The sequence below is a fragment of the Phymastichus coffea genome, unplaced genomic scaffold, assembly GCF_024137745.1.
Source record: "Phymastichus coffea isolate CEN01 unplaced genomic scaffold, Cenicafe_Pcof_1.1 PCOF00009, whole genome shotgun sequence".
NCBI lineage: Eukaryota > Metazoa > Arthropoda > Insecta > Hymenoptera > Eulophidae > Phymastichus > Phymastichus coffea.
The window spans coordinates 5,899,661-5,926,775 of NW_026706820.1; the positions used below are offsets into that span (position 1 = coordinate 5,899,661).

The window sequence follows — 27,115 nt, forward strand, 5'->3', positions numbered from 1 at the left end:
TTATTGTAGAATGGACTTTTCATCAATTAATAGAATAGCCAAATCATCATTTTTACCAAGAAAAACAATGACCCAATTAGAGAATAATTGCACCTATATGATAACGAGATTAAGATGGCTTAATACTCGTTATGGATTTAGCGTAGTGATTACAGTAGATGATGAATTTGAAGTATTTTTACCTAAGCGAGTAAGCTTAGCATTAGAAAAAGATGAAGCTATGCTAAAAAAATTATTCGAGACCGCGGAAAGAAAGGAGTTGTTTATTTACCATCGAGAAGGCTCGAATTTTGAATTTAAAAATTAATCTAGCATAATATGTAAATGTATAAATAGTAAATAAATTTATATTTAAAATTTTAATTATCTCTTTAATCCAAATTTAATTTTCCTTCAAATCCTTTTTTTGGAGAGGTTGAAGTAATTCCTTATGCGTTCTTTCTGCTGAGTTTCGACTTAGTGTAAAGGTCTCATAAGCAATGTTAGTAGTGGAAGCACCTCACAGGTGAGAGCGATGGTTGGGGCTCTCACCATTCCCTAATAAAAAATAAGAAAGAGGGGGGGGGGGGGGGTGGGGGGGGGGGTGATTTCGGCGGCTCGAAAAGCGAAGTAGTGGGGTTATATTCTAAAATATCGATAAGATGTTAATAGGAATACCATTCTGTTCGAAGCATTGGTAAGAAGAAGAAGTAGTAGTAATAGTAGAAGCTTAGCCATGCCAGCTATAAGAGACAACAGGAGATCTCACCCCTCTTCTAAGCATGTATGGTTTGCGAAGAATGTTAAAATACATCATCTTCCATACGAAGAAAAAGACTCTAGAAAAGGTATTTGGGAGCAAATAGCACGAGATCACGAACGTTTCCAAAGACGTATTGCTGAATTGAATAAAGTTATATCACGAGTATTACTCAAGAAACGTATATTGATGATGAATAGAATGCTTGGTCCTATATTAGAAAATCATCACACTATATATATGTTAAATAAAATGGAAATCTAATTTAAAGTAGAGGGAGGCGGTTGTGGCGGCTCGAAAACCAAAGTAGTGGGGAAAGGTTTTAAAAGAGCTGTGAGCCTCGAAGAGCTTCATTCTGCCTCAAGAATCGAGTAGTAGCAGTAGTAGCAGTAGTAGCAGTAGTAGCAGTAGTAGCAGCAGCAGTAGTAGCAGCAGCAGCAGTAGCAGCAGTAGCAGCAGCAGCAGCAGCAGCAGTAACAGTACAACAGCAGTGAGAGCAGTAGTAGTAGAAGTAGTAGTAGAAGTAGTATTAGAAGAAGAATACGTAACATTCTAGATTTCTTTACCTACAGCAAGATGAATTTTGAAATGTTGAATAACATTGGAATGAAGCTTTTCGATATACTTCCTGAAAAAAGTCATTATGAATTGCATGAAGATGAGAATTATCTAATAACATTCATGAGACAAGATGAATCTCGAATTATTCTTGAACTCGATTGTGAGTTCGAAATTGTTCTACCGGACCGAATGTCAAGAGCGATAATTCATCATTTGGATCTTTTTATTTATCTTTCTGATAGAGTACAAAAATATGCATTATTTATTCAATATTATGGATGTGATCGATTTCAATTTAATATTAAGTAAATGTATTTGTATATCTTATTAGTTCTCAATAAAGATTGTATTATATAAATTTATTTTCTGGAGAGGTAAATGAGTCATTAGTGTTTCTATTAAAGCAGGTTTCGACTTGTCTTAATGGACTCACTAGTGTCGAATATAAAAAATGGAAGTACCTCACAGGTAAGAGCGAAGGTTGGGGCTCTTATCCTTAAAATAAAAAAACAATGTAATATTTATAAATGAAAACAATTGTTTATTTAAATACAAGCTAGATACATATAAATTTATATTTATAATTCATTGTTGTATAGTCTCCTTATTTATCCAAGAATTGTGAGTATTATCAAAGCCAAGCCATTTTACATAGACTTCATTACCCCGTCTTCTGAGAATTTTTTCTACAAGATAAATATCAGGATACATAGCTTTCTGTAGTTCTTGCTCATAAAAACCTCCAACAATGGGATTTTCTTGATAATCTAGTAGGTGATATGTTACAGGTTTAGTTCTCGAAATACGTTGAATAGTAAAAATTTCTGTAGACCAATTAGGCGTATATCCTTTTTCAAAAACGTGTTTAGACTTGCTTACTCGCACTTTATCTCCTACCTGGAATTTCGGTTTTTTGAAAAGACGTTGATCGTAAGAGAATCGTGTCAAGACCTGCATTTCATTTTCTTTAGTCACGTCTTTAGGCTTCATATTTATTGTACGGTGTTTTTGATTATTATAAGATTCTATTAAACTGGGGAGAAAGTCAATCCACTTATAATTTCCTATTAAACTGAATTTTTTCCACATAATATTTTTTAGTGTTCGATTGAAACGTTCACAAATTGATGCTTTAAGATTGCTATAAGTAGAATAAAGGTTTATTTTATATTTTTTCATTAAACTTTGAAAATTTGTATTGTAGAACTCTTTGCCTCTATCCACTTGGAGATTTTTAGGAATGCGTCCCTTTTTTAATACAGACTCCATTGCGTTAGTGACATCTGTAGCAGTTTTCTGTTTTACTGGAACTCCCCAAGCATATTTAGAGAACGTATCTATAATAGTTAACAGATAGCGAAAACCTTTATTCTCTCTAGAATAGTTTTGCATCTCAACAAGATCAGCTTGCCACGTCTCATCTATTCCGCGTATATCGACTTTTCGACGAGGATAGTTTCGACGTGCTGGTTTGTGTAACTCATCCACCACTCTTTGATGTTTCATTTTAAAGTTTTTTTTTTAAAATTTCAAACGGTCCAATTTTTGTAAAAATGTCTAACGGTCCAATAGTTTTTTCTAACACTTTCTCTTTCTGTTTCTCTTTATGATTACTAATATTATCTTTTTCTAACTTAGCAATAATTACTTGATGCTTTACTAATTCTAATCTTATTGTATCCAATGATTTTGAGAGATCATTTATCATACTCGTAAGCGTAGTAACGTTAGGTATAATAGTTTTTTGCAACGTTCGTAAGTTTACAGCATCGTTACTCTCCTGAGGATCGGCTATATAACAAATTCTTTTGTCATTCGCGTCGTATTGTCCGTCTTTAGTGATATTATACCCTATACCAGGAGAACCTTGATTACCCTCCTTTTTTTTCAATGTACGTCCAAACACATCAACACTCATTTTATTACTGAGGAATATTTAGAATTGTCTTAATATATATAGCCAGCTTCACGTAATTCTTCAATGATTGAATGAATTTCATTAATATGACTAGGATTACCAGCGGTTTGTTCGGCGATAAGCAATCTCAATCGATCAACGAGCTCGTTTGGATCATCCCAATATACATAATCAAATAATGTTCCTTTTCTTGCTATTTTATAGTTAGGAAAAAGACCTCTTCCATCAATAGTCAATTTTCGCTTCTTAGCACTACCACTTAAAGATAAATTTGGACCAATATACTTTTTAAATTTATTTACACGCTTATTGCGATATTCTCCATTTGTTTCATATCTCTTACGATGAGCGTTAGTGATTTCAAGAATTTTTATATAATTTTCAATATCTGATGAACTGATTAATTTAGAATTAGGTTCTTTACGAAAGAGAAGTTCCATTAATCCAGACGTCTTGCTGAATGCTTTATCATTCACAGTCACATTATCGTTTTGGAAAGAAATTGGAGAATTGCCTATGACATATGTATTTTCATGCAAGCGAACGCCAAATGTCTTGTCTAAATTACTTTTCTGTTGCGGTTCATGCAATAGTCGAATATAGTTTCCTACAATCGAGTCATCCAATAGCTGTTTTTGTTGTTTTGAACTAACATTGTCTAAATTTATTGCGGTTCTATCAAGTGTTGATTCACTAGTCTTACTAAATTCATCTTCATCACCATCATCAGTAATAGACATAGCGGATTCAAATGTAGAATCAAGCGGATGTAATGTTGAATTTAAGTCATTAACAGTACTATTGAAATATCGAGATTTATAGGGAGTGTCAGCTGTTGTTTTTGACTTGAAAACTTTATCGAACGTAATTTTCTTCTCCTTGTTCGTTTCCTGTTCAGTATTATCGTTAGTTTTATCAATAGCTACCTCCACAAGTTTCTTCAATGGATCAACCATAGGTTTAAAAGTTTCATTCAATGTATTTTCTAAATCAGCTTTGTCACGTTTTATTAGTTGATACTTACGTCTGATGGCATCACGAGCCTCAGATAATTGCTCGAGCATCTTCTTTTCTTTTTCAAAATTAGCCATGTTGACGCTTACAGTTTCTAAAGTTAAATAATCTTCATTCGTTCACTCCGTTATATTTATAGCAAAAGAATCGAATCCTTTTCTATACCGTCCATGATTGATTGGTCTATCTCTATCAATAACTATAAATCCATGATTATCGTCTCTCCAACATTTTGAACAAATTGCTTTAAACTTCTCAAAAGTCATATCTGAGTTAACATGATCGTTATAAATATGTTTAATATTCACGTCATCTTGTCGAAACAAAACTAGTAAATTCACATTATCTCGAATGAGATGCTTCGGTATGCGAGCGTATGATTGACAGAGATAGAAACTATCTACCTTTTTATGTCTTCCCATACAGAAGAATGCTCTCACGTTGTCCTGCTTTTCAGTGGCTACATCGTCAAAAATCATGATGGAATTTGGATTAGCTTTATCCGGTGAAACAACTGCCTCATGCTCGCTGAAGGCATAATACTGTATACCATCAATCGGTTCCAATAAATCTTTTAAAAACTTATACTTTGGTTGATTGAGAGACTTTGAATAAACATAAATGTTTTCAAATCTAAGTCCATTAGGATGTGTGATTAGTGTTAGCAAACAGTTAGTTTTCCCACAGTTACTAGGACCACAGAAAACTGCTCGTATACTGTCAGGCAGTAGTTCACCATGTCTTTTTTCTCGTTTTTCCGTCTCAACCACATTATCAAAATTTATGACTTGCAACTTAAGTGGTTGCTCTTTGAAGTCCATATTGTTTTCTAATCACCGATCGAAGGACGAATGAGACTACTAACTATAAAAAGACTGTTTATATATTTTTAGTTTCATTAAGACTTTGTCTTCTGATGAGGTATGATCATTTGTTACAAAAGAAAGACTGGTGGTGCTGGCTTAGTGAATAAGATCATTAATAACTTACCATTCGAAGCTCATTTGCCTGGTTATCAGTATTGCGGACCGGGAACTAAATTGAAAAAACGACTTGCTCGTGGTGATCCTGGAAAAAATCCGCTAGACGCTGCTTGTAAAGATCACGATATTACTTATTCTCAAAATCGAGAGAACATTGAGGCGAGAAACGAAGCCGACAAAATTCTAGCTAAACAAGCCTGGGATAGAGTGCAAGCGAAAGATAGTAGTTTTGGTGAGAAAGTTGCTGCATTTGCTGTAGCCAACATAATGAAAGTTAAAAGTAAACTTGGTATGGGTGTTAAAATTTTAAAACGAGGAAAGAAACGAGGTAAGGGATTAAAAAATCGCCAACGACGACAGCGACGAAAGACACATGTAAAAAGGAAAAATCTATCAATTGCATTGAAAAAAATTATTAACGCTGCCTCGAGAAGTGTTGTTCCTAGTAATAAATCACTCTTTGTCATTCGTTCGGCTATAAAAGGCGCTAAAGAAGCTGTGAAGAAGGCTGGAGGAAGAAGAAAAATAAATGTTCCTCGTCTTCTACCAATTCCTAGTAAAGTGGGTGGAGCTCTTCCTTTTTTAATTCCATTATTTGCCGCTTTGAGCGCCACTGGAGCTTTAGCTGGAGGAGCTGCTTCAATAGCAAAAGCCGTTAACAGTGCTAAGGCCGCTCAAAATGAATTGAAAGAGGCTCATAGACACAATAAAACTATGGAAGCTATTGCTATTGGTAAAGGACTTTATTTGAAACCACATCGTAAAGGTTATGGTCTTCATCTGAAACCATATTCAAGTGGAAAAGGTTTAAAAAAAAAAAGCTCGAAATAACTTTACCTAATCGAGCACTGACAGATCATGATATAAGAAAATATGCTAAAATACTAAAAATTGCAAATTTTCGAGGTGTTTTTATGCGTGATGCTTTACCGACCGATGGGCCTCGATATCAAGAGACAGCTATTGTAAATTTGGATAATAAACGGGGGCCAGGTACTCATTGGGTAGCATATAAAAAGAAAGGCGATGAGGTTATGTATTTTGATAGTTTTGGTAATCTACAGCCGCCTATAGATCTATTGCTTTATCTCAAAGTTAATAGAATCATGTATAATTATATTAGATATCAAGATTTTAATACATATAATTGCGGCCATCTTTGTCTCAAATTTCTTTTAAACAAACTATAGAAAAGACGACTAGTATATAAAATACTCATGCAAAGAATGACTGTCATTTGATTTGAATCTGTCATGGAGAATACACTAACATTGAGTCTCTCGGGAACATCATCCGTACTCGAATCATATTATTTTCCACCGATCGAATTGATAGCAAACAAAAAATACGTTCTTGGTCTAGTTGAGCTATTGACATTTAATTCAATACCAAACATTGACGTTGGTTGTAATAAATTTTACATTGAAGGTCAAGAAGCTATCACTTTACCGACTGGTAGCTACGAAATAGAAGATATTGAAAACTTTCTCATAGACGAATTAGCACCTAAAGGTATATCGTTTAGCCTAAAACCAAATAATAATACTTTACGTAGTGTCATTCGGTGCAGTCAAAAAATACATTTTGAACCAGAAGATTCTATTGGATCAATTTTAGGCTTCACTAAACGCACGCTCGTTGAAAACGAAACACATAGTTCTGACTTACCCGTCACTATACTCAAAGTCAATGCTTTACGTGTAGAGTGTAATATTACTACAGGCTCTTACATAAACGATCGCAAAGTACATACTATACATGAATTTTTCCCAGCAGTCCCACCTGGATATAAGATTATAGAAGTTCCCTCTCACGTCATTTACCTTCCAGTCGCTGTGAGGAGCATTGATCATTTTCAAATTCGTATAGTTGATCAAGACGGAAACCTAGTTAACTTTCGAGGAGAAGTCATCACAGTGCGAGTGCATATAAAGACCATATCTTAGTAATGGGTATCATTTACAATATAAAGAGCGGCCGAGGCTATATTAAAAGACAAAAATGTCGAACAGCAATCAGTCAACAGCGAGCTATCAGACCGCTCACACCTCAGAACATTCAATTCCTGAAAAGCTTGAGACTAGAAGTCGTCGAAAATCGTGGAAGAAAATATTGTGCATATTAGTGTGTTGTATAAAACAACAACAACAACAATATGGAGGGAATTCTAGACATTCATTCAGCTGTCACTTTCGATGAGTCTATAGCTCATTATGAAGTTCATGCGCATCAGCCTTATTCATTATCATATTTCAATAATAGCGATGAAATTCATATAGCAATTCAACATCAAGATTTATCTCTGCTTCCATCGCGCAGTATGATTCATATTTGTGGTAGGTTAACCAAGCCGGACGGTACTACGCCAGTGGAGAACACTTTATTAGTCAACAACGCCCTCTGTCATTTGTTCGAGGAAATACGATATGAAATAAATGCTATTGAAATTGATAAAGTGAAAAATGTAGGCTTAACAACTCTCATGAAAAATTGGCTTTCACTCAATCCATGTCAGAGCTCTATCGCTGAAAATGCCTGATGGAATGGTGATAACAATGAAGTTTTAATATGTAACGCTCAAGGTTTTTTTGATGTGACTATACCTCTCAGTATGTTGATGGGCTTTGCTGAAGATTATCGGAAAATTGTAGTCAATGTCAAGCATGAACTTATTCTCACAAGATCAAGAGATGATTTGAATGCTATTTTGTCTGCTCCAATTGGGAATCCTGCTGCTTCAGAAAAAACAAAAATTACTTTAACTAAGGTTGAATGGCTGATGCCATATGTGATGGTTGCAGACAAAGAAAAAATCAAATTACTCAATCAGATCGGACGAGATCGGGCAATTACAATGAGTTATCGTACTTGGGAAATGTATGAGTATCCAAAATTACCACGTACATCAAAGCATGTTTGGAGTGTTAAGACTTCCAATCAATTGGAAAAGCCTCGCTTTGTTATTTTAGCTTTTCAAACTAAACGTAAAAGTTCGGCGAGTGTTAATTCTAGTAATTTTGATCATTGTAATATTAGTAATGTGAAGCTATTCCTCAATTCACAATGCTATCCGTATGGAAATCTCAATTTGAATATCAATCAAAATCAGTATGCTGTTCTCTACGATATGTATACTAATTTTCAAAACTCTTATTATGGTAAAGAAAACGAGCCGTTACTCAATAAAAAAGATTTCATTAATAAAGTACCGCTAATAGTTATAGACTGCTCCAAACAAAATGAAACATTAAAAAGCGCGCCAGTCGATGTTCGCCTAGAATTTGAAACTCGGACTGATTTTCCTGAAGATACTGCAGCCTACTGCTTAATATTACACGATCGTATTGTACAATATAACCCGATTAGTGGTGATGTTAAAAAATTAGTTTGAAATTAACAAGACATTATGTAATCAATGTATACGATGCTTTTCAATAAAAAAGAAAATAAATTATATATATTGTTGGAATTTAATAAAACTACCTATAACCATACTATATAGTGTCTATGACGCCCTATACTTTCGATTGGTGAGGTATGCTGACTATGGCGCCCTCTACTTTCGAATAGTGAGGTATAGGCTTTATATAGAACAAACACGTGCCTCTACTCTCATAACGGTTTTGGGAACTAGTAGAGTTCACATTAACTTCAGCATCTTTTAAAATGGATTTCGTAATAGATTTTCAAGGTTTTCAAAGTTTTAACGAGACTTTTGTTTGTAAAGAACTAGCATATCTACCATTAGATATAGATACTGTTCCAACTGTGTTTTTCTTCGAACCACCATATCATTGGTTTCAACTTCCTATCAAGTATCGAAAAGTGAATCATTTCTTAGAAACGTGTCATCATGGTTTATTATGGAGATCCGGTCTTATTCCATATAAAAATTTAGCACGTGTACTAAACAATCATTTAAATAATTCTAGAACTATTTATGTAAAAGGATTAACAAAGAAACAATGGTTACAAAAAATTTTACCTGAAAAGTAAGTATTTTTATTTATTTATTTTTTGTTAGAAATTAAAATCATTATTAATTAAAAATTTTTTCCTTTTTTAGAAAAATTTTAGAACTTGAAAGCGAGATGAGATGTCCGCCAATGAGCGCATTACCTTACCCATTAGAAACAATATGTACATATCATTATAATAAACCAGCTAACTTTGTATGTGCCGTTACAAATGCACAAAGATTGTTTTCATGGATAAAAGCTAGACTGAAGCAATCTGAAATGGAAGGTATTGATGAAGTGGACAATATTACCTATAAAAATTCAATTCAATATTTCAATATAGCGATGTCAACTACTGAAAATAAAGATTATAGACAGACTGTATTATATTCAATGTATAGTTGAATGAACAATAAATTAATAATTAAACGAAAATTCTATAAGTTTTATTAATTAATTAATATTCGAATAAAATAATAATCGAGGTTGAAAGGTTCCCGAAATCTAATGAAAATACTATAGCGCTTGCTTAGAGAAAGAGAAAGAGAGCAGCATATAGCTTACCAAGCTATATGCTACCCTCTCTCCAAGGGCCCAAATACCCTACTATTAAAGGAGAGCGAGAGAGAGAGAGAGAGAGAGCAGCATCTACACTATACAGCGTATGCGTCTAGCAAGCTAAAGACGCTATCCCCCTCTTCAAGGGCTATACGGAGCACGCTACTAGCAAGCAGCTAGAGACGCTACCCCCTCTCCGTGAGCCTAGACTCAGCCAGCATAAGCTTACTAACGAAGCACCCTACTATCGGAGGAGAGAGTGAGAGAGAGAGAGAGAGAGAGAGAGAGAGACACTTTGATTATATAATTTATTAATTTTTTTATTTATTTATATAATTATTTATTTACATGTATTTTTTAATTTTTTTTTTACCGTATGGTTTGGAAGGTTGTGTTGGCCTTCGAACCATTCCGGGATACATTATATTTACATATTCTATTTTTTTCATTTTTATTTTACTCTTGTTGGTGGCGGTGGTAGTGGTGGAGGTGGCGGTGGTAGTAGTGGTGGCGGCGGTGACTGTGGCAGCAGTGGTGGTGGTGAAGGCATTGGTGGTAGTGGTGGCGGTAGTACTGATGGTGGTGGTGATGTCAGCGGTAGTAGACTTTACCCTTGTAAGGGTATTTTCAATACTACACAAGGACTCTCGAGCAACATCGTTTATCTGAAAAAAATAATAATTTTTAAAATGTTAATTTTATATTTAATGATATGATTAATAAAAAAAAAAAATTATACCTTAAAAAATTTTTTTTTGGGGGGTAACGACGCAAAGGGATTTCTTCTTTTCCTCGCTGTTTCCACCATCACCTTTTCGGTTGCAGACTTTTCGGCTGCAGACTTTTCGGCGACAGCCTTTTCGATTGCAGCCTGTTCGGCTGCAGCTTTCTTGACTGCAGCCCTTTCAGCTGCAGCTTTTTCGGCTGCAGCCCTTTCGACTGCCGCTTTTTCGGCTGCAGCTTTCTTGACTGCAGCCCTTTCAGCTGCAGCTTTTTCGGCTGCAGCCCTTTCGACTGCCGCTTTTTCGGCTGCAGCTTTCTTGACTGCAGCCCTTTCAGCTGCAGCTTTTTCGGCTGCAGCCGTTTCGACTGCAGCCCTTTGAAGAGCGGCTCTTTGGGCATCAGCCCGCTGTCTTGCCGAGCGCTCAGATAACTCCAATATCTGCTGCAACTAAAACCAAACAAATATTTATATATTTATATATTTATAAAAAGTAAAATTTATTACCTCGATCACTCCCTGCAGCAGCTGGCCAATCCTTAGTTTTTGAGCAGGATCAACCATGATTGAATGAAGCTGAAAAATACAATATATAAGACCATAATAATTAAAAATAAATATATAATAAAATTACTTACGACTGATAAAATTGATAATAATAGATGATAAAATGTTGCTGTCGGAATGCCTGCCAGCAGGTTTGGAGGAGTCTAAAAAAAGATATATAAATTAAATTATAATATAAAGATTGATTTTTTTTTTACTTACATTCACCATGAATATGATCATAGCATTTAATGTTTGAATAATTTCCAATGAATTCATGATGCACTTTTTTAATCACTTAACTTTACTCACTTTTTAAGAAGTCTTCTCTTGGAGACCTAGTCTACTAATGAAAGATTTTCTGAAAATGAAGACGTTTTTATTTCGTTCCTCCCAAAAGGTTCCTACTCTCGAAGCTCCATTCAAAAATAGTGAAAGTATTGTTTTTAAACGGAAGAGGTAATAAATTTAGTTTTAGTTGCTCAGTATGCGATTCGTAATTAAGATACAAGATAACTTCAAAAGAAAAAAAGGTACAAGGGCATGTTGGAGGATGTTAGCGCAACTAAACAAGGCTAACTCAAAAACCTTATCTCTAAGGCAAAAAAAAGCAATAAAATGACTAACAGACGTCATTAAGATTACTCTATCTCCAATCACCTGCTGCGTACATACTTACGATCGCATCTTCATTGAAAGAGGAACATCGAATGCGTTTTAACCCTCAGCATGAGGTAAAGCGTTATTGGAGAAAGTGCAAGCTGGTGTGGGTGGTCGAAAGTTTTCTAAATTATATGTGTGGTCCTGAAAAAGGATAGTGCACGCTGCTAGAACGCATCTTCATTTAAAAAGGAACATCGGTTATGCTTGAGACTCTTAGCAACCTACCTTAACAACCTCTGTAGGTGGGTGGGAGAGTGGGTGAAGCGCCCTACTATCGAAGAAGAGCGAGAGAGAGGGATAGAGCGAGAGAGAGAGAGAGAGAGAGAGTGAAAACAGCATCCTCACTATACGGCGTACGCGTCTAGCAAGCTAGAGACGCTACCCCCTCTCCGAGGGTCCTTCACTCAGCCAGCATAAGCATATAGTTTACCAAACACCCTACCGACTTCTACAGCATCCTACCTTAACAACCTCTGTGGGTGGGTGGGTGGGTTGGTGGGTGGGTGGGTGAAGCGTCCTACTATCGAAGGAGAGCGAGAGAGAGGGATAGAGAGAGAGAGAGAGAGAGAGAGAGAGAGAGAGTGAAAACAGCATCCTCACTATACGGCGTACGCGTCTAGCAAGCTAGAGACGCTACCCCCTCTCCGAGGGTCCTTCACTCAGCCAGCATAAGCATATAGTTTACCAAACACCCTACCGACTTCTACAGCATCCTACCTTAACAACCTCTGTGGGTGGGTTGGTGGGTGGGTGGGTTGGTGGGTGGGTGAAGCGTCCTACTATCGGGGGGGGGGGGGGGGGGGAGACTGGCCCCCTCGAAGGGCCCACTGGCACGCGGGAGGTGTCGAACGAACATCAAATGCAACACTCGGCGTGGGGTCTCATCTTATCGCGATTAAAAGGTGTCACTACCTTCACACCTTCATCGGGCGGCTCCTTTCTGTCCCAGAACATACACGTATCCTTATACATTGGCGGCGCGCGCGAGGTGTCAACCAACATCAAATGCCCCTTAACACTCAGCATGGGGCCCACTGGCACGCGGAAGGTGTCAAAGGTACATCAAATCCCTTTTAGGCACTCACCATGGGGTCTGACCATAAATCAAAAGGTGTCAAAAGGTGTCACTACCTTCACACCTTCATCGGGCGGCTCCTTTGTGTCCCAGAACATACACGTATCCTTATACATTGGCGGCATCCTTTGTCGGCTCCTTTGTGTCCCAGAACATACATTGCTTATCTACTCTTATAATAATACATGTATTTACGAGTATATTTATGTACAATAAATTAAAGAACAAATAATAATAATAATTTTCTGTTATAGAGAGAATGAAATACCATTAATAAATATAAAATAAAAATAAAACACAATATCAAAATTGAACTAAAATTTAAATTTAATAATTGTAACGGCATTTCATTATTCATAAACTTAGAGATTACTGACTATAAACAATTTTCTATTCTTATTTTTTTATACTTTTGAGTAACAGATTCTTTAGTATTATTGTGCGTTTGTGCTTTTTATAAGTCTTAATTAATAACAAAAATTCTAAAGTTTCTAAACTGTGCGAGTAACAACCGAGTAATCGGAATATTCTGGAAACTTTTGAATCGTTACTTGCTGAGTTAAAGACGTTAATTTTGTTAAAAGATCTACATCGTGCCAAAGACTAAAATGAAATTTATTAAATACATAGAGTCGACAGCTACTGATTCTGGAGAAAATCTCTGTTGGTCTTTTCAAGTAAAGAGTTGGCACATTATCCGATTTTACAACTTGAGTTTCAACAGACCGATCTTTGACAACGTACAGTTTATCTTCACTGAATCTACTAACTTCTATAGAAATTATAATTTTCTTTCTGATTAAATTTTTCATTTTCTTTAAAAAACAAATGGTTGCACTCTGAAAAACTTTTTTTTCTACAATTTTCACGGTGCGCCAAAAGATACTTAGGAAGGAGTCGGTATAACCCTCTCGGAGTTAATTTTTTTTCACATTTTATATCACATTTTGAGTCATTTAAATATTTCCCGACAATATTTTATAGAGCACTTTTGAAGAAAAAAATTTTTCAAGTGAAGAAAAAATGTTTTGTATGAAAATTTATTTAAGTAGCAAAAAATCAACGAAAAACAATGGATTTTAACACAGGTTAACACTATTTCTTTACAAAATATGTACATTTCAGATTAATTTTTTAATGGTAAATTAATTCGGAAAAATCGTACACTGTTTATCATAACAAAGATATAATTGCAATAATTCCGTTAAATCAAGGATATTTTACTAAGAATGTTTTCTTCAACGTTGAAATATCTTTATGTATCTATAAAGATACCTTGACGGCTTTAAATTCTCAGTATGTAAGCATCAGTAAGTGTAGTACGTTCGTAGAAATAACACGTATTCTTTTAATAGCAAGTTCATATTAATAAACTGACGAAAATGTTTCCTAAATATAATAAAAAACTGTACACATATTGAGATAATCGGTATAAAATATGTGTTTTAACAAATTACTAGTTAAATTATTAGTTTTCTATTTATGTCTACTAAAGACTATGTCTCTAAACATTGAACGTTACGTCTATTGTTAGGATGGATATTATCTGTATAATTAAAATGGCGGTAAGCTAAGCGATACAGTCGCGCACAGTTGGATTAAAATTAAAACCGGCCCTACGACGAAATTTTTCATGATTACGCTCTACCGAATCTTGGTTATACGAGGTGTGTTCAAAAAGTAAGGTAACATTGTATCGTTGCAAATCTCCGTCCTTTTATAGGTCTCTTTAGTTTTGGGATCAAGAAAAAGTCACATGGGGCCAAATCCGGTGAATATGGTGGCTGAGGCATGATTGTGGTGTTGTTTTTGGCCAAAAAATCTCTCACAAGCAAAGATAAGTGAGCAGGGGCATTATCGTGATGCAAAAGCCATGAATTGTTTTTCCACAATTCTGGGCGTTTTCTTCGTATTGTTTCTCTCAAACGGCGCATAACTTCAAGATAATACTGTTTATTGACCGTACGTCCATATGGTAAGAACTTCTGATGCACCACGCCATGGTAATCAAAGAAACCAGTGAACAAAACTTTGACATTTGATCGAACTTGGCGTGCTTTTTTCGGTCTTGGCTCATCCGGGCTCTTCCATTGGGATGATTGGACTTTGGTTCGATATCATAATCATATACCCATGATTCGTCACCAGTTATGACCCTTTTGAGTAAATCTGGGTCGTCGTTGACGTCATTCAACAGTTCTTGAGCGATGCTCATGCGACGGTTCTTTTGGTCAAAATTTAGCAATTTCGGCACAAACCTCGCTGACACACGTCTCATGCCCAAAACGTTAGAAAAAATTTCATGGCACGAGTCAAGCGATATACCAACATCCTCAGCAACATCCCTGATAGTGATTCGACGATTTTCCAGAACAATTTTCTTCACTGCTTGAACGTTTTCATCAGTTGTTGACGTGTTTGGGCGTCCAGAGCGAGGCTCGTCATTGGCATTTTCCCGGCCATCTTGGAAGAGTTTGTACCACTTGTAAACATTTTTTTTACTCAGAACAGTTTCACCATATGCCACCGTCAATATTTCAAGTGTTTCGGAGCACTTTATTTTATTTTTTACACAAAATTTGATGCAAATCCTTTGATCCATATTTTTGATAGCAAGAAAAATCGCCGAGCACGCAAAACGCTTATAACCTTTACGCCTCTCACAACCAAACAAAAAATGCTATACACTTGAAACTTGGTACAGATGTTCGGGAAGAGTGTACCAACATAACAAAATAAAAAAATCGATAATTGAAAGTACGTTGCCCGTGAAATTTGAAAAGTCACCTTACTTTTTGAACACACCTCGTAAGTTATAGCGCCGAAAAGCTTGAATACAACTTACTGTCAGATTAGAGCCCGAGTGTCACTGCACTAACGTTAAAACAAGTTGTTAACAACTTTTCTTCTCTTCTTCTTTTTATATAATTATTCAATTACTATTTTCACTAATAAATACTTTAAGGGTCTTAAAGAGCGACAACTCACTCTTTCTTTCTTGGTTTAGAATTTAAGATAATCTGCCATATTTGCTCTCAGTAGGAGCATCGTCCTTCGTGCTTTAATCTAATTGAGAGGCGGGAGTATTTCATTTTGGTAGCTTTAATTAAGACTTCTTTGTATAGTAATGAAGCTTGTGATGTTCGTATCACTTATAAATAAAATAATTCGAACTCTCGTAAACTAGCTAATGAGTAAGAATTTGTTTCCGATGATTTTACTCTAATTGTCAAGAAAATAGATTAATGAATCAAATATAATAAGTAAATCAAATATACATAAGTAATTGCAATATATCGAGAAAAGTCAGACAGTGCCCTAGTTTCTTATGGTGCGAATTGTCCCATAAGCAGAGCTAAAGTCTTTCTTTGATAGGATATAATTCGGCCCAAGTTTCTTATAGCGCGAGATGTTCTATAAGTCGAGCTCAAATTATAAGGAAAGGATAGTCTTGCTTAGTTAATCACAATGAGAGAAAGAACTTAGGTATTAATCCAAGTTTATTCAGACTCATGCGCTCACCTTGCAAGGCTAGAAGTGAATGAATCTAGCCTGTGCAAAGGTGGGCCTATTTATACATAGATTTTCCCGCTTATTATTGCAGGAGAGATTTCATCGAAAATTCGAGACATTCGCGAATTTTGAGAAATGATTTTTCTTAATTTACAAGTAAATAACCATTAATATTAAGTTTTTAACACATGTAAATTTTACAGAATTGGTTATTTGTTGATTTTATACAATATACAATTATCGCCAATAGTGTCGTCAAAAGTTATTAACTAATAAAGTTAATTAACGTGATATTACATTATTTACATTAGAAAATTATTAAAATTTCATATAACTTTATAGTTGATTAATTTTGGAAGTATTTTCCAAAATTAATTATTTAAATTAATTAATAACATTTGAATTATGACTAATTTTTCATATTTGTAACGGTTTTTTCTAATCTTAATATGCGATTATTAGATTAATTATCTAAGATTTCTAAATCATAAAGTTATCATTATCAAGTATTAACTTAATATTTTCGTTCTATATATTGCTTATTGTTTAAATAAATTATTAATTGTTTATTTATTAATAACAGTTGTCATTCAGCTGTTATTAATGAAACCAATTCTTACTCATGTTCTACGCTTATTCATTTTACATATAAATTATTTATATTTTTCTAATATTTCATATGTTAATAAATAAATTAACTTTACATATTGATATTCATTATTTATTTATAATTGAATGAGATATTGTGAATCTGCATGTTTAAATCTATATAATCGATACTTTGTTATATTCAAATTATCTATAATTAACATATTTTTCTCAATATTATGGATCATTATATCTATGTCTATTATTTTGTGACGTCACGCTGTTTGTTTTGACTCGACTCTTATTTGTATACAGTCGCGTAAACAGTGAGGTAGCGCCGCTTAATGTATTGTTTTGACTAAACAGATAAATACGTTAGACTAGTTGCAGTCATTTAATAAACAGCTCATAAATAGGACCGTTACAAGCTGCGGAATGCATGTAGTGCACTGATGAGCATGCGCAGACAGTAGGTGTCATTCGACAATTTTTGGCAGCGCCATTATGGCAAAGCGCAACAAAAACAAATGGGAATACATTTTTTCAAAAATAGTAATTATTATTTTGTATCATTATTTAGGAGTAGAAAAGAACATTTTATTTTTCGGACAGTTTAAAATTTTTTTTTTAGTACACGAGTTCTAAGTCAAAAAAAATTTTTTTTTCAAAAAGCATCTGAAAAAATTCCACAACAGTTTATGTAAAAAAATTAATATTGTCTCTCCTATACATTTTTTTTCTATTATTTAAATTTACGTAGATATGAAAAATTGGAAAAAAAGTATTAATTTCTAGGAAAAGTGCTCGAATATTGATTGGTTTTGGACGACATCTTGAAATCCCCATACTAAATTTCACTAAATCGCACACGACATTAGAAAGGAGACATCCTAAGCTTTAAAATGACCCATCAAATATTTTAATCGGTTGCATTAATTTTTAGTCGTAGGCGTGATCTGGTTAACGTAGAACTTCCTCTCTCTCTCTCTCTCTCTCTCTCTCTCTCTCTCTCTCTCTATATATATATATATATATATATATATATATATATATATATAAGGTATCTGAAAAGTTTCGGGACAGCATCATAACTTGGTTAGATTGTATTTTCGTAATGTTTCTTACAAAAGTTATAGGATTTTTCCCTGGCTATTCAATGGTGACCTTTAATTTGACTTTGGGCTTAACCTTCATATCTTGGAAAGTCAAGTTCAGTTTATATGGCCTTAACCTTCACTGTCATTTAAAAAACAAATGAAGTTTTTTAAATGGGATCCTGTCTTTTTGGCCTCGGAGAGAAAAAAAGAAAGTTATTCGATGTTGGGATAATTCTTCACTGTTTTCCAATTCAACCGTGCATCGTAGTCAAAGTTGAATCCCGCTAAGATAGAATATTAATTCTAATTGGTTCGGTTAGGGTTTAATTTTTCCCAGGTTTCAGTTTGATAATTAAAATTCAGCAATCACCACAATATGTGTAACGACTACTGGTAAGTTCTGAACGAGCAAACAAATTTTCTGAGACCACAGCGGCACTACTGTAACTGGCTATAACTTGCTAATATAACTATTTTATTCAAATGTTCTGCCTCAGCGATATTTAATCTAGACTGTGACTTTGCTAGATAAAATTGGAAAATAGTGTAGAATTATCTCATCTTCGAATAACTTTCTCTTTTTCTCTGCGGTCAAAAAGATGGAATCTCATTCAAAAAACTCAATTTTACCTTTAAATGACCTTGAAGGCCAAGCCCAATATTAAATTCAAAATCACCATTAAATAGTCAGGGAAAAATTTTATTACTTTCGTATAAAACATTTTTTTCTGAAAATGTATTTCCGCTGAATTGTCAAGCTATTTCGGAACTTTTCAAACACCCTGCCAGAATTGGATCTGATACACACATATATGTATGTATATAGCTGGTTCCTATTGAAAAATTTATTTTCAGTGTAAAATACATCGATTTGGACATACAGATAAGTGAAAGGTTGCCATCTTCGAAATATACTTTCATGCATAACCATCTTTCCATCAAATTAGCTAAGGCTTCAAAAAAATATACACATATTTGCACTCAAAATTTTATGCCCTAATAGTAACGTTCCTCTACTTGTGAAGTCAATAAGAAAGGCTACTAAACTATAAAATTTACGCTCCTTTAATGGTGTGGTAGAGATTCAGCCAGTGAAATGAATAGGTTGAACCCAACCCATGGCCATCCGCACAAATTAATTATTTAAGGGGGAAATTCAGGAGGTACAAATGCTCTCACAGCTAAATAATATACTAGATCGCTGGCGAATTTGACTTTAGAATGACCATCAGTGACAAGCTAAATGCAGTGACACTCGCTTAAGCTATGGTCACTTTATTTACAAACAAACATATCTGTATATATGAGTAGATTCAGTAACGTTATTTGCTGGGTAATCTCCCCCTTTAACTCGACGAAGTGTAATCGTTTGAACCGATTCAGGGATTAGTAAAACTGTTCGGCTCTTCATTTACGAATGCATCCAAACATACAAGAAAGAACGAACGAGAGAGAGAGAGAGAGAGAGAGAGAGATAATACGGCAATGATCTACTGTGTCTCAACGATCATTCCTCACTGTTGTCTGTGCTGATGCTTCTCGCTGATACTGCTGTTGTTGCCGTTGGTGCTTTTACCGCTTAGCTACCGTGAAGTAACTTAAATAACAACCTAGCTACTACTGCAATAAAAGTTAACAAACATTCTGTGCACACCGGGCTTATATATTTGTAATAAAACTCGGCAAAGCCATTTTAGAAAATCATAAAATGGTCGATGCGCGCGTTCTGATAATCCAGCTGATACTCTTGTCCATTTAAATACCTCTCTCTATCCACCTTTCTTGCTTTTGCGTTATTTGCATTCACCGCATCTCTCCCTTCTTAGTCTTTGGCCGTTTCTGGCTCCGCCAATCATCTCGTCCGCCATACCTTAGACAGAAACAGGAGTTATAGTGTATACACAAACACACTTAATAAAAGTGGCGAACGGGTGATTAAAAGCCAAAGAAAAACATTCTATCATAGAAATTTCTTTTTTCATAATTTACATTATTTTTCACTAGAACAACAGAAGAATTTAAATATTATCTTTTATTAACAGATTTCATTAAGATTCTTTCCTCGAGGAAACCTTCGCTTATTGTTAACTTCTCCGATGGGTACAACATCAACACTTCTATTCGAGAGACCGCGAGATGTCCTCAATTCTAATTTCGATGACTGGCCTTTTCTCAGTGTACACTTCTGGGGGGAAAAGGCTGAAGGACGCTGGACACTTCAGGTGATCAATGCTGGAAGTCGACATGTCAATTCACCAGGTAATTCTTAATTACGTAATATTCTGGTATCACAATAAAAAATAAGAAAAGGTATTACCTTCTGGTAGCTATTGCGTCATTTTTTATTTTGCGTAATTTGGAGATGATCATAAAAGTATGAAACAAATTAAACATCGTCGTGAATATCAATTGATTTAAGAACAGTATATGCAATCTACATATATTTGACTTAAAAATTCTGACATTTGTAAACATTCATCATGAAAGAGCTAAATAGATATATATACAGGGTGTCCCATTTTAAAGGAACTACCCCGAAATTTTCGACGGTTGGCGTTGTACAAAAAAATTGTTCAGATAATAGTTGTTTGTGACAATTGGGGCAACCTTTCTGTGAAATCTGATTTGACCTTGAGATACATTTTCAAGGTTATTTGAAGGTCAAAGTAATTTTTTGAATAGGAACCTATATTTTTGATCCCGGATTCGGAAAGAGCGGAAAATTCTTCGTTTAGATAACGTATTATGTGTGAGGTGCGGTCAACCCCCCCCCTCCGTATAAGGTCATGTAGCGGTCAAATTTATGATTTTCTTCATCTATGCACAGGGATGATCGGGCAAGAGTAAGGTTAATTGTAATAACCCAATAACTCGATAACCCAAATAACCCAATAATCCAATAACCCGATAACCCCAATAATTCAATAACCCCAATATCCCAAAAAATTGTAGGGTCAAACAACAGTGACCTTGAGCTTAAACTTCAGGTTGATTTTCAAAGTCGACTTCATGTATTCAAAGCCTAATATTAAGCCTGTATTAACCTCACCCTTGCCCCGGTGGGATGGAGGGGTGAACCGCTCCACCCAACATAATACTTTATCTACACGTAGAATTTCCCGCTCTTTTCGTATCCGGGATAAAAAATGGGGGTCCTTATTCAAAATATCTCTTGGTTATTGAAGTTATTGGGGTTATCGAATTATTGGGTATTGGAGTTATTGGGTTATTACAATTAACCTTACCCTTGCCCAATCATCCCTGTGCATAGATGAAGAAAATCATAAATTTGACTGCTAAATGACCTTAGGCGGAGGGGGGGGGGGTTAACCGCACCCCACACATAATACGTTATCTAAACGAAGAATTTTCCGTTCTTTCCGAATCCGGGATCAAAAATATAGGTTCCTATTCAAAAAATGACTTTGACCTTCAAATGACCTTGAAAATGTATGTCAAAGTCAAATCAGATTTCACAGAAAGGTTGCCTCAATTGTCCCAAACAACTGTTGTCTGAACAATTTTTTGTACAATGCCAACCGTCGAAAATTTCGGGGTGGTTCCTTTAAAATGGGACACCCTGTATAATATGAATTATATATATATATATTGTAACGTTTGAATCTATCTCGCGTTATGAAAATAATAGTTCGGACTCTTTACATTGAATTCGCAATTACGTCTCCGAGAAAAGCAAGAAGTTGACACGCGCGCAATCTAAATAATGAAAGAAAATCTTTCGAGTAGCAAACCACGAGGCTTACCAACTCGATGAGCTGCTTCGAAATGCAATTGAGAGCAATCGCATCTATCGGGGAGAGGCCCGACAGCGTCGCGATCACTGCTCAATTTAATTTCTCAACAGTAAATATATTTCAGGAGGGAAGATATCTAAGGCTGCTTTTTTCTCATGAGAGAGATAATCTCATGAGTTGAGCGCTTAGAGATCTGTAGGAAAGGAGTTTAACAGGCTAACCACTGAAAAAGAAATTCGTCTCAGGAAATAGCTGAGGCTTTATTTCTACAACAGTGCTCGCGCTGCTAAGCAAGGTAGGAAAATAAGTCCTCTTGCCGCAGTGACGAGCGAATTTATACATGCGAAATGGGCTCCTTTCTACGCCTGGTAGCCCCTACAACGCTATTTTTGTCATTGACGCAAATTTTGTACATGTTTTATCGCAAAATGGCTCGATCGAAATTGCAATTATGCGATTTAAAAAATTAAACTTGAAATGATGAATTTTTTAACATAAATTACATCTCGAGGAAAAATCGCCTCTCAAAGTTATAAGTTATACAATTTAATAATCAAATTACGCCACTCTTACAATAAAATTATAGAAAATTTTTACATGAAAAAATCGCTTGTGGTTAGAAAAATGTTATTCAAATAAAAGATGATTAATGTTGCTCTCTAATTTTGAATAATAATTAAAAAACAGATTTGCAAATTTCTTTTTTAGCAGTTTAAAAATCAGCAAATTAGTGACAATCATAATCATCAATTTTACAGATACGTATGATCGATTTGCTATCTAACAGTGTTATTTTAATTGTTTAAAAAAATTATAAAATGTTTATTTATTGATAACTTAGTGAATAATTAGTTATCAAAGTGTCAAATTCTTGCTTTTCTGTTTCAATACGTCGAGATTGTAATCGTATGCTCGAAATAACAATATTGTTGTTTATTGCAAAATAACTAACAATGTTAACTTGTAGATTAGATTTGACTAACAAATATCGATTTGAGAGTTATAACAACATGAAATTCAGGATCAGCGCATCAAATTTAACTAAGAAATACTTTTGTTCGTTTAAAAAACTTTATAATTGACGATTTTCTGTTGTAAACAATAAATTTTCCCACGGTCGTGACGTCACGCTCCTTATAAGGTAATGTTTTCGCAGAGTTGCCTTAACACATTTGCATATACGTGTGAAAAGCGCCTACGCTCAATTACCGCTTTTCTTTAATAGTCTCGTGTGTGACGGGTTGCCGTTTTGCAGAGGAAAATAAGAGACAAATCAGACTGGACCGTTACAATATATATATGGGCCATTCTAATACTTTTCGCGAAAACCGTGAGCACGGGGTTCATAAATTTTGACGCCAATTTTTTTTTATATTCTCTATATGAAAATATGGAGCCCTGAATTTTTTCAGATTTTTAGAACTAAATCTGGGGCCCCTAGAATTTTTCAAAGTCCAAAAATCGAGCAAAAAACTAATGAAAAATAGGAATTTTAAAAGGGGCATGTAATCGTCAATTTTAGAGCTACGGCGACGAGCGGTGGCTCATTTTTTTTGTCTTTCTAAGAGCTTTTCAATGAGCTAATAACAAATGTAGACCTCCCTATTAACAAAAAACCTAGGGGCCCGTGACTGCAGAGTAGTTTTCACGATTTTGGTCTATTTTCAAACATCTGTAGAATAGTCAATTATCACTTTTTTGTATTTTTCGAATACGGCATTGAAAAGTTCTTAAAATGACAAAGAAAATGAGATCCTGCGCATTTCTGCAGATCAAAAATTGACGGAACTACAGCAAGTTAAAATTGGTAAAAAATCGAAAAATGGCCATTTCAGCAAAATTCAACCCCCTGTAACTTTTTTCTCTGAACTTCGGTTTGGCTGAAAATTTAACTGAATATTCCTCAAATCACCCTGAATAAAAGTACATAATTTTTATTTTGTGTATCGGTCGATTTTCACTTCATTTTTTCCATCGTTTCCAATCATTTTACAACCTCGTCAAATTACGTACTATTGGCTTGGGCAACACTTTTGGACACATTTCATCCCATTTTATGTTACAAAAAGTAATTAAAAAAAAGTATGGGCTATGAACTTCCGTTAACATGATTCCAAATTGTTCACCCATGATTTGTCGACAAGTGCAATTTGTTTAGTTTTCGACACCTTTTTGTTAGGACCAGTTAACTTACCTTCATACTTGTTACTACATATGCTATGCAGTTTAGAACTAAAAATCTCTTTGTACATTATATATTTTTTCATCATTCCGTTTTTGATTATTTTTTGAACGATCAGTTTGTTTTTTTATGATGCGCAATTCTCTGTTCTAATGAGACTAAATGTAAATTATTTTTAGTCACTATACACATACTGTCGAGGGCTGAAGCATCATAAAAACTTTTCTACATTGTGATATTTTAGTAGCGATTAACTTTTCTTGTAACATCTGATCATAATTAATACATTTCCGTAACAGAAGAATAATTGGAAGAAATTTTCTTTGTATGGGAAACAATTATTTTATTATAACATAATAGAAAAATAATTTTTATCAGATCACTTATAATAATTTAAGTAAGTAGAATTGGATTATTATTTGCTAAAGTCTTATGTAATGTGCTTACTTAAATTATCGTAAAATTATGTTACAGATACAACTTTTACATTTGGATCAGTTGAAAACTGTCTTACTATCATCTGATTTTTATTTAGAGGTTCAAAGCGATGGCTGTCTCTTGTATTGCGTATAGTTTTAGCAGATTTAAATCTTTTTTTGAGCTTTTTTTCGCGCACTTCAACATCCTTTGCGTCAACAAAGCAGAATCTGTAATAATTCCATTAAATATAACGCAAGCGTGAAGACAAGTGTATAGATTCAACGGGAGTATTCATGTTTAATACTTATATAATACCTTATGGAGGATTGTTTTTCACTCAAGTAGTTAAACATTTCTTTTGCATCTAAAATTTTAACTTTTTGCAAAGATGCTTTTCTTGCAGCTACTTTTGCTGTTGCTCCAATACCATCACAGGCACTCTTCCCATGTGAAGTAGCAAAAAAATTATGCGATACTATTTCTATTCCAAAATCTTCTTCGTGGTGGCACGCGTTGATAAAATTATTCCTGAAAATTCAACGGGCAATTAAGAATAATGAGGATCAAATAAATTTGAAATATTGCCTGTTTTCTCACTTGTTCTTAAATTGAGTCGGGGCTCCATCAGAAAAATATATCAATTTCTTTATCCAAGGATATTCTACTTTTATTTTTTCAATAATGGCTTCTTGAAATATGTGTACAGAATAAGCTTGATGCTTCGTAGAGTCGGAAATAACACAAAAACTAGCAATATCTGTCACATTTGTAATTTGATTTCTGTCGTAAATTGAAGCAGTGAATAGAGAGGCTTGGGCATTATTGAAATAAAATCCTTGAGTAGAATCTTGGCAAATAAATGAGTAGTTCTCCGCGAAATCCATAACTATTATTCCAGTATCCTTGTCCAAATTTTTTTTGCATTCACTATAGTATTTCTTTTGTTCAGCAGCAATAAAATGGTGTCTTCTAATCAGCCATATATCTTCAATAAGATTTTCAACAAATTCAGAAAATGGTACTTCAAAATCCTGCATTGTCATTCTAGTATGAGATGAACTTTCCGAATTCGCATTCGTAATAGATACATTCGTCCAATTACTATATTTAATTCGTGCAGTTTCATCAATATCAATATTTGATTTCAAAAATTCACGTATTACTTCTTTGCCTGGGCATTGATCGCAATCCTTCAGCATACAATTTTGATCATTAATAGAGCATACACCTACTGCAATGACTTCTCTGTAATCAACTGATATTTCACATGCTGATAATTTGAGTTTTAAGTTTTGGTGTTTATCACATACACATATATTATGTGTACCAGGATCTCCAGCAAAAACACATTCGTCAGGCTTCATTTGACAGAAAAATGCAAAACAAGGAATCTTGGTCTGTTTAGTTTGTTTGATCCAATCGTTGTATAAAATTTTAAGATCATAAAGCAAAATTCTTTTGGGTACTCTAATAGTCGTTCCGTCATCAAGATATATTTTTTTTTGTTCTCTTATGCCACTGCATACAACACTATTATTATCATCTAGATAAAATGCTATGATTTCTTTTCTAACTTCAGAAGATACTTGAAAATATTTTCGTCTTGTTCGTTCGAACTTTGGACCTATAAAACGTAATAAATTTAAAGTATTATTACATAGTAGAAACAAAATTTTTTTATATGTATTATATGTAACAGGCTGCCGTTTAGTCTATAATATCTCTTGAACGTACCTATATAATGACTAAACGACGCCTAGTTATCTATGTGCTCGAAGCACATCAACCTACCTTGTCTTGGAGTGCGCCTGCGCAGAGTCTCTTCGCTACTCCGAGTTAGGTTCCCCCAACTCGCCGCTTGGCGGCGCTGTCGCCCTTGCTTAGTAGCGCTCGCGCGGCCGCTGCTGGAAACTATGTTTGCAGGACGCCTCTAATCACCTCCGCGCGATCCGTGACAGACTACCGGCTAATTCGAATCAAATGTAAACAGACGCGACCTTCGGACAAAGGAAAGACAAAATAACGATGACTAGATTAAGTAAAGACTAACGTTCACTTTATTCAGGCAATTCAATTACACGGGGGTTTTGCCGAGAGACTTGCGCACGCTAGCGCGAATGACAACACACGCTAAATGGGAGAGAGAGAGAAAACCGCGGTCACCGCGAACTGACCGCTCGCACGCAACAATTAATCCCTTCGCGCACGCTGCGCGAGATCGCACGCTATTAACAATAATGGGAAGGTGCACCTACCGCGAGATAATAGAGGATACGGTGGCCAACCGTATCCGATCAACAAGCCGCTGAAAAGCTGCTTCGTTGCTCGCTGCACCGCCGCGATTACTGCTGTTGTGGTTGCTGCCGCTGCGGATATTGCTGTTGCTGTTGCTGCTGTCGCTGCTACTGCTGTTGCTGCTATTGCTGCTGCTGCTATTGCTGCTGTTGCTGCACTCAGCACACCGCGCTACTGTCCTCGCCTCTCACTTCGCACCACCAAAACGAAAACGCGATAACGACACGGGAAAGGGTTAGCTACGATGTAGGCCGACTGAGTGACACAGTCATACTGCCTGTTGAACGCTCCCCTCCTGGTCATTGCCCCTACGCGCCCTCTCTCTCTCGCGAACCGATCGCGGCTTTCCTCGTTCAGCCGCTCATTAACCTCGCGCGAGTCGAACGATTTTCGGTAATCGTTGCATATATAATAATAACTAAATGAATATCAATACGGAATAATATAATAATACACATCAACACGGGACAACAAATTTTCACGAGAATTCAATTAAAAAATCGTTATTTCATATTTTTAGTAATTTAA

The 27,115-nt window shown here is 35.1% G+C and overlaps 1 protein-coding gene across 5 annotated transcripts in view; it reads left to right on the forward strand.

Moving 5' to 3' along the window:
• Positions 1-27,115, forward strand: part of LOC131670719 (furin-like protease 2) — a 1,261,737-nt gene that overhangs the window by 604,731 nt on the left and 629,891 nt on the right. For all 5 annotated transcript variants that reach the window (XM_058946572.1, XM_058946583.1, XM_058946600.1 and 2 more), the window contains one exon: positions 19,978-20,194. In XM_058946572.1, the coding sequence (XP_058802555.1) occupies positions 19,978-20,194 (217 nt within the window). The remainder of the gene's footprint in view (positions 1-19,977; positions 20,195-27,115) is intronic.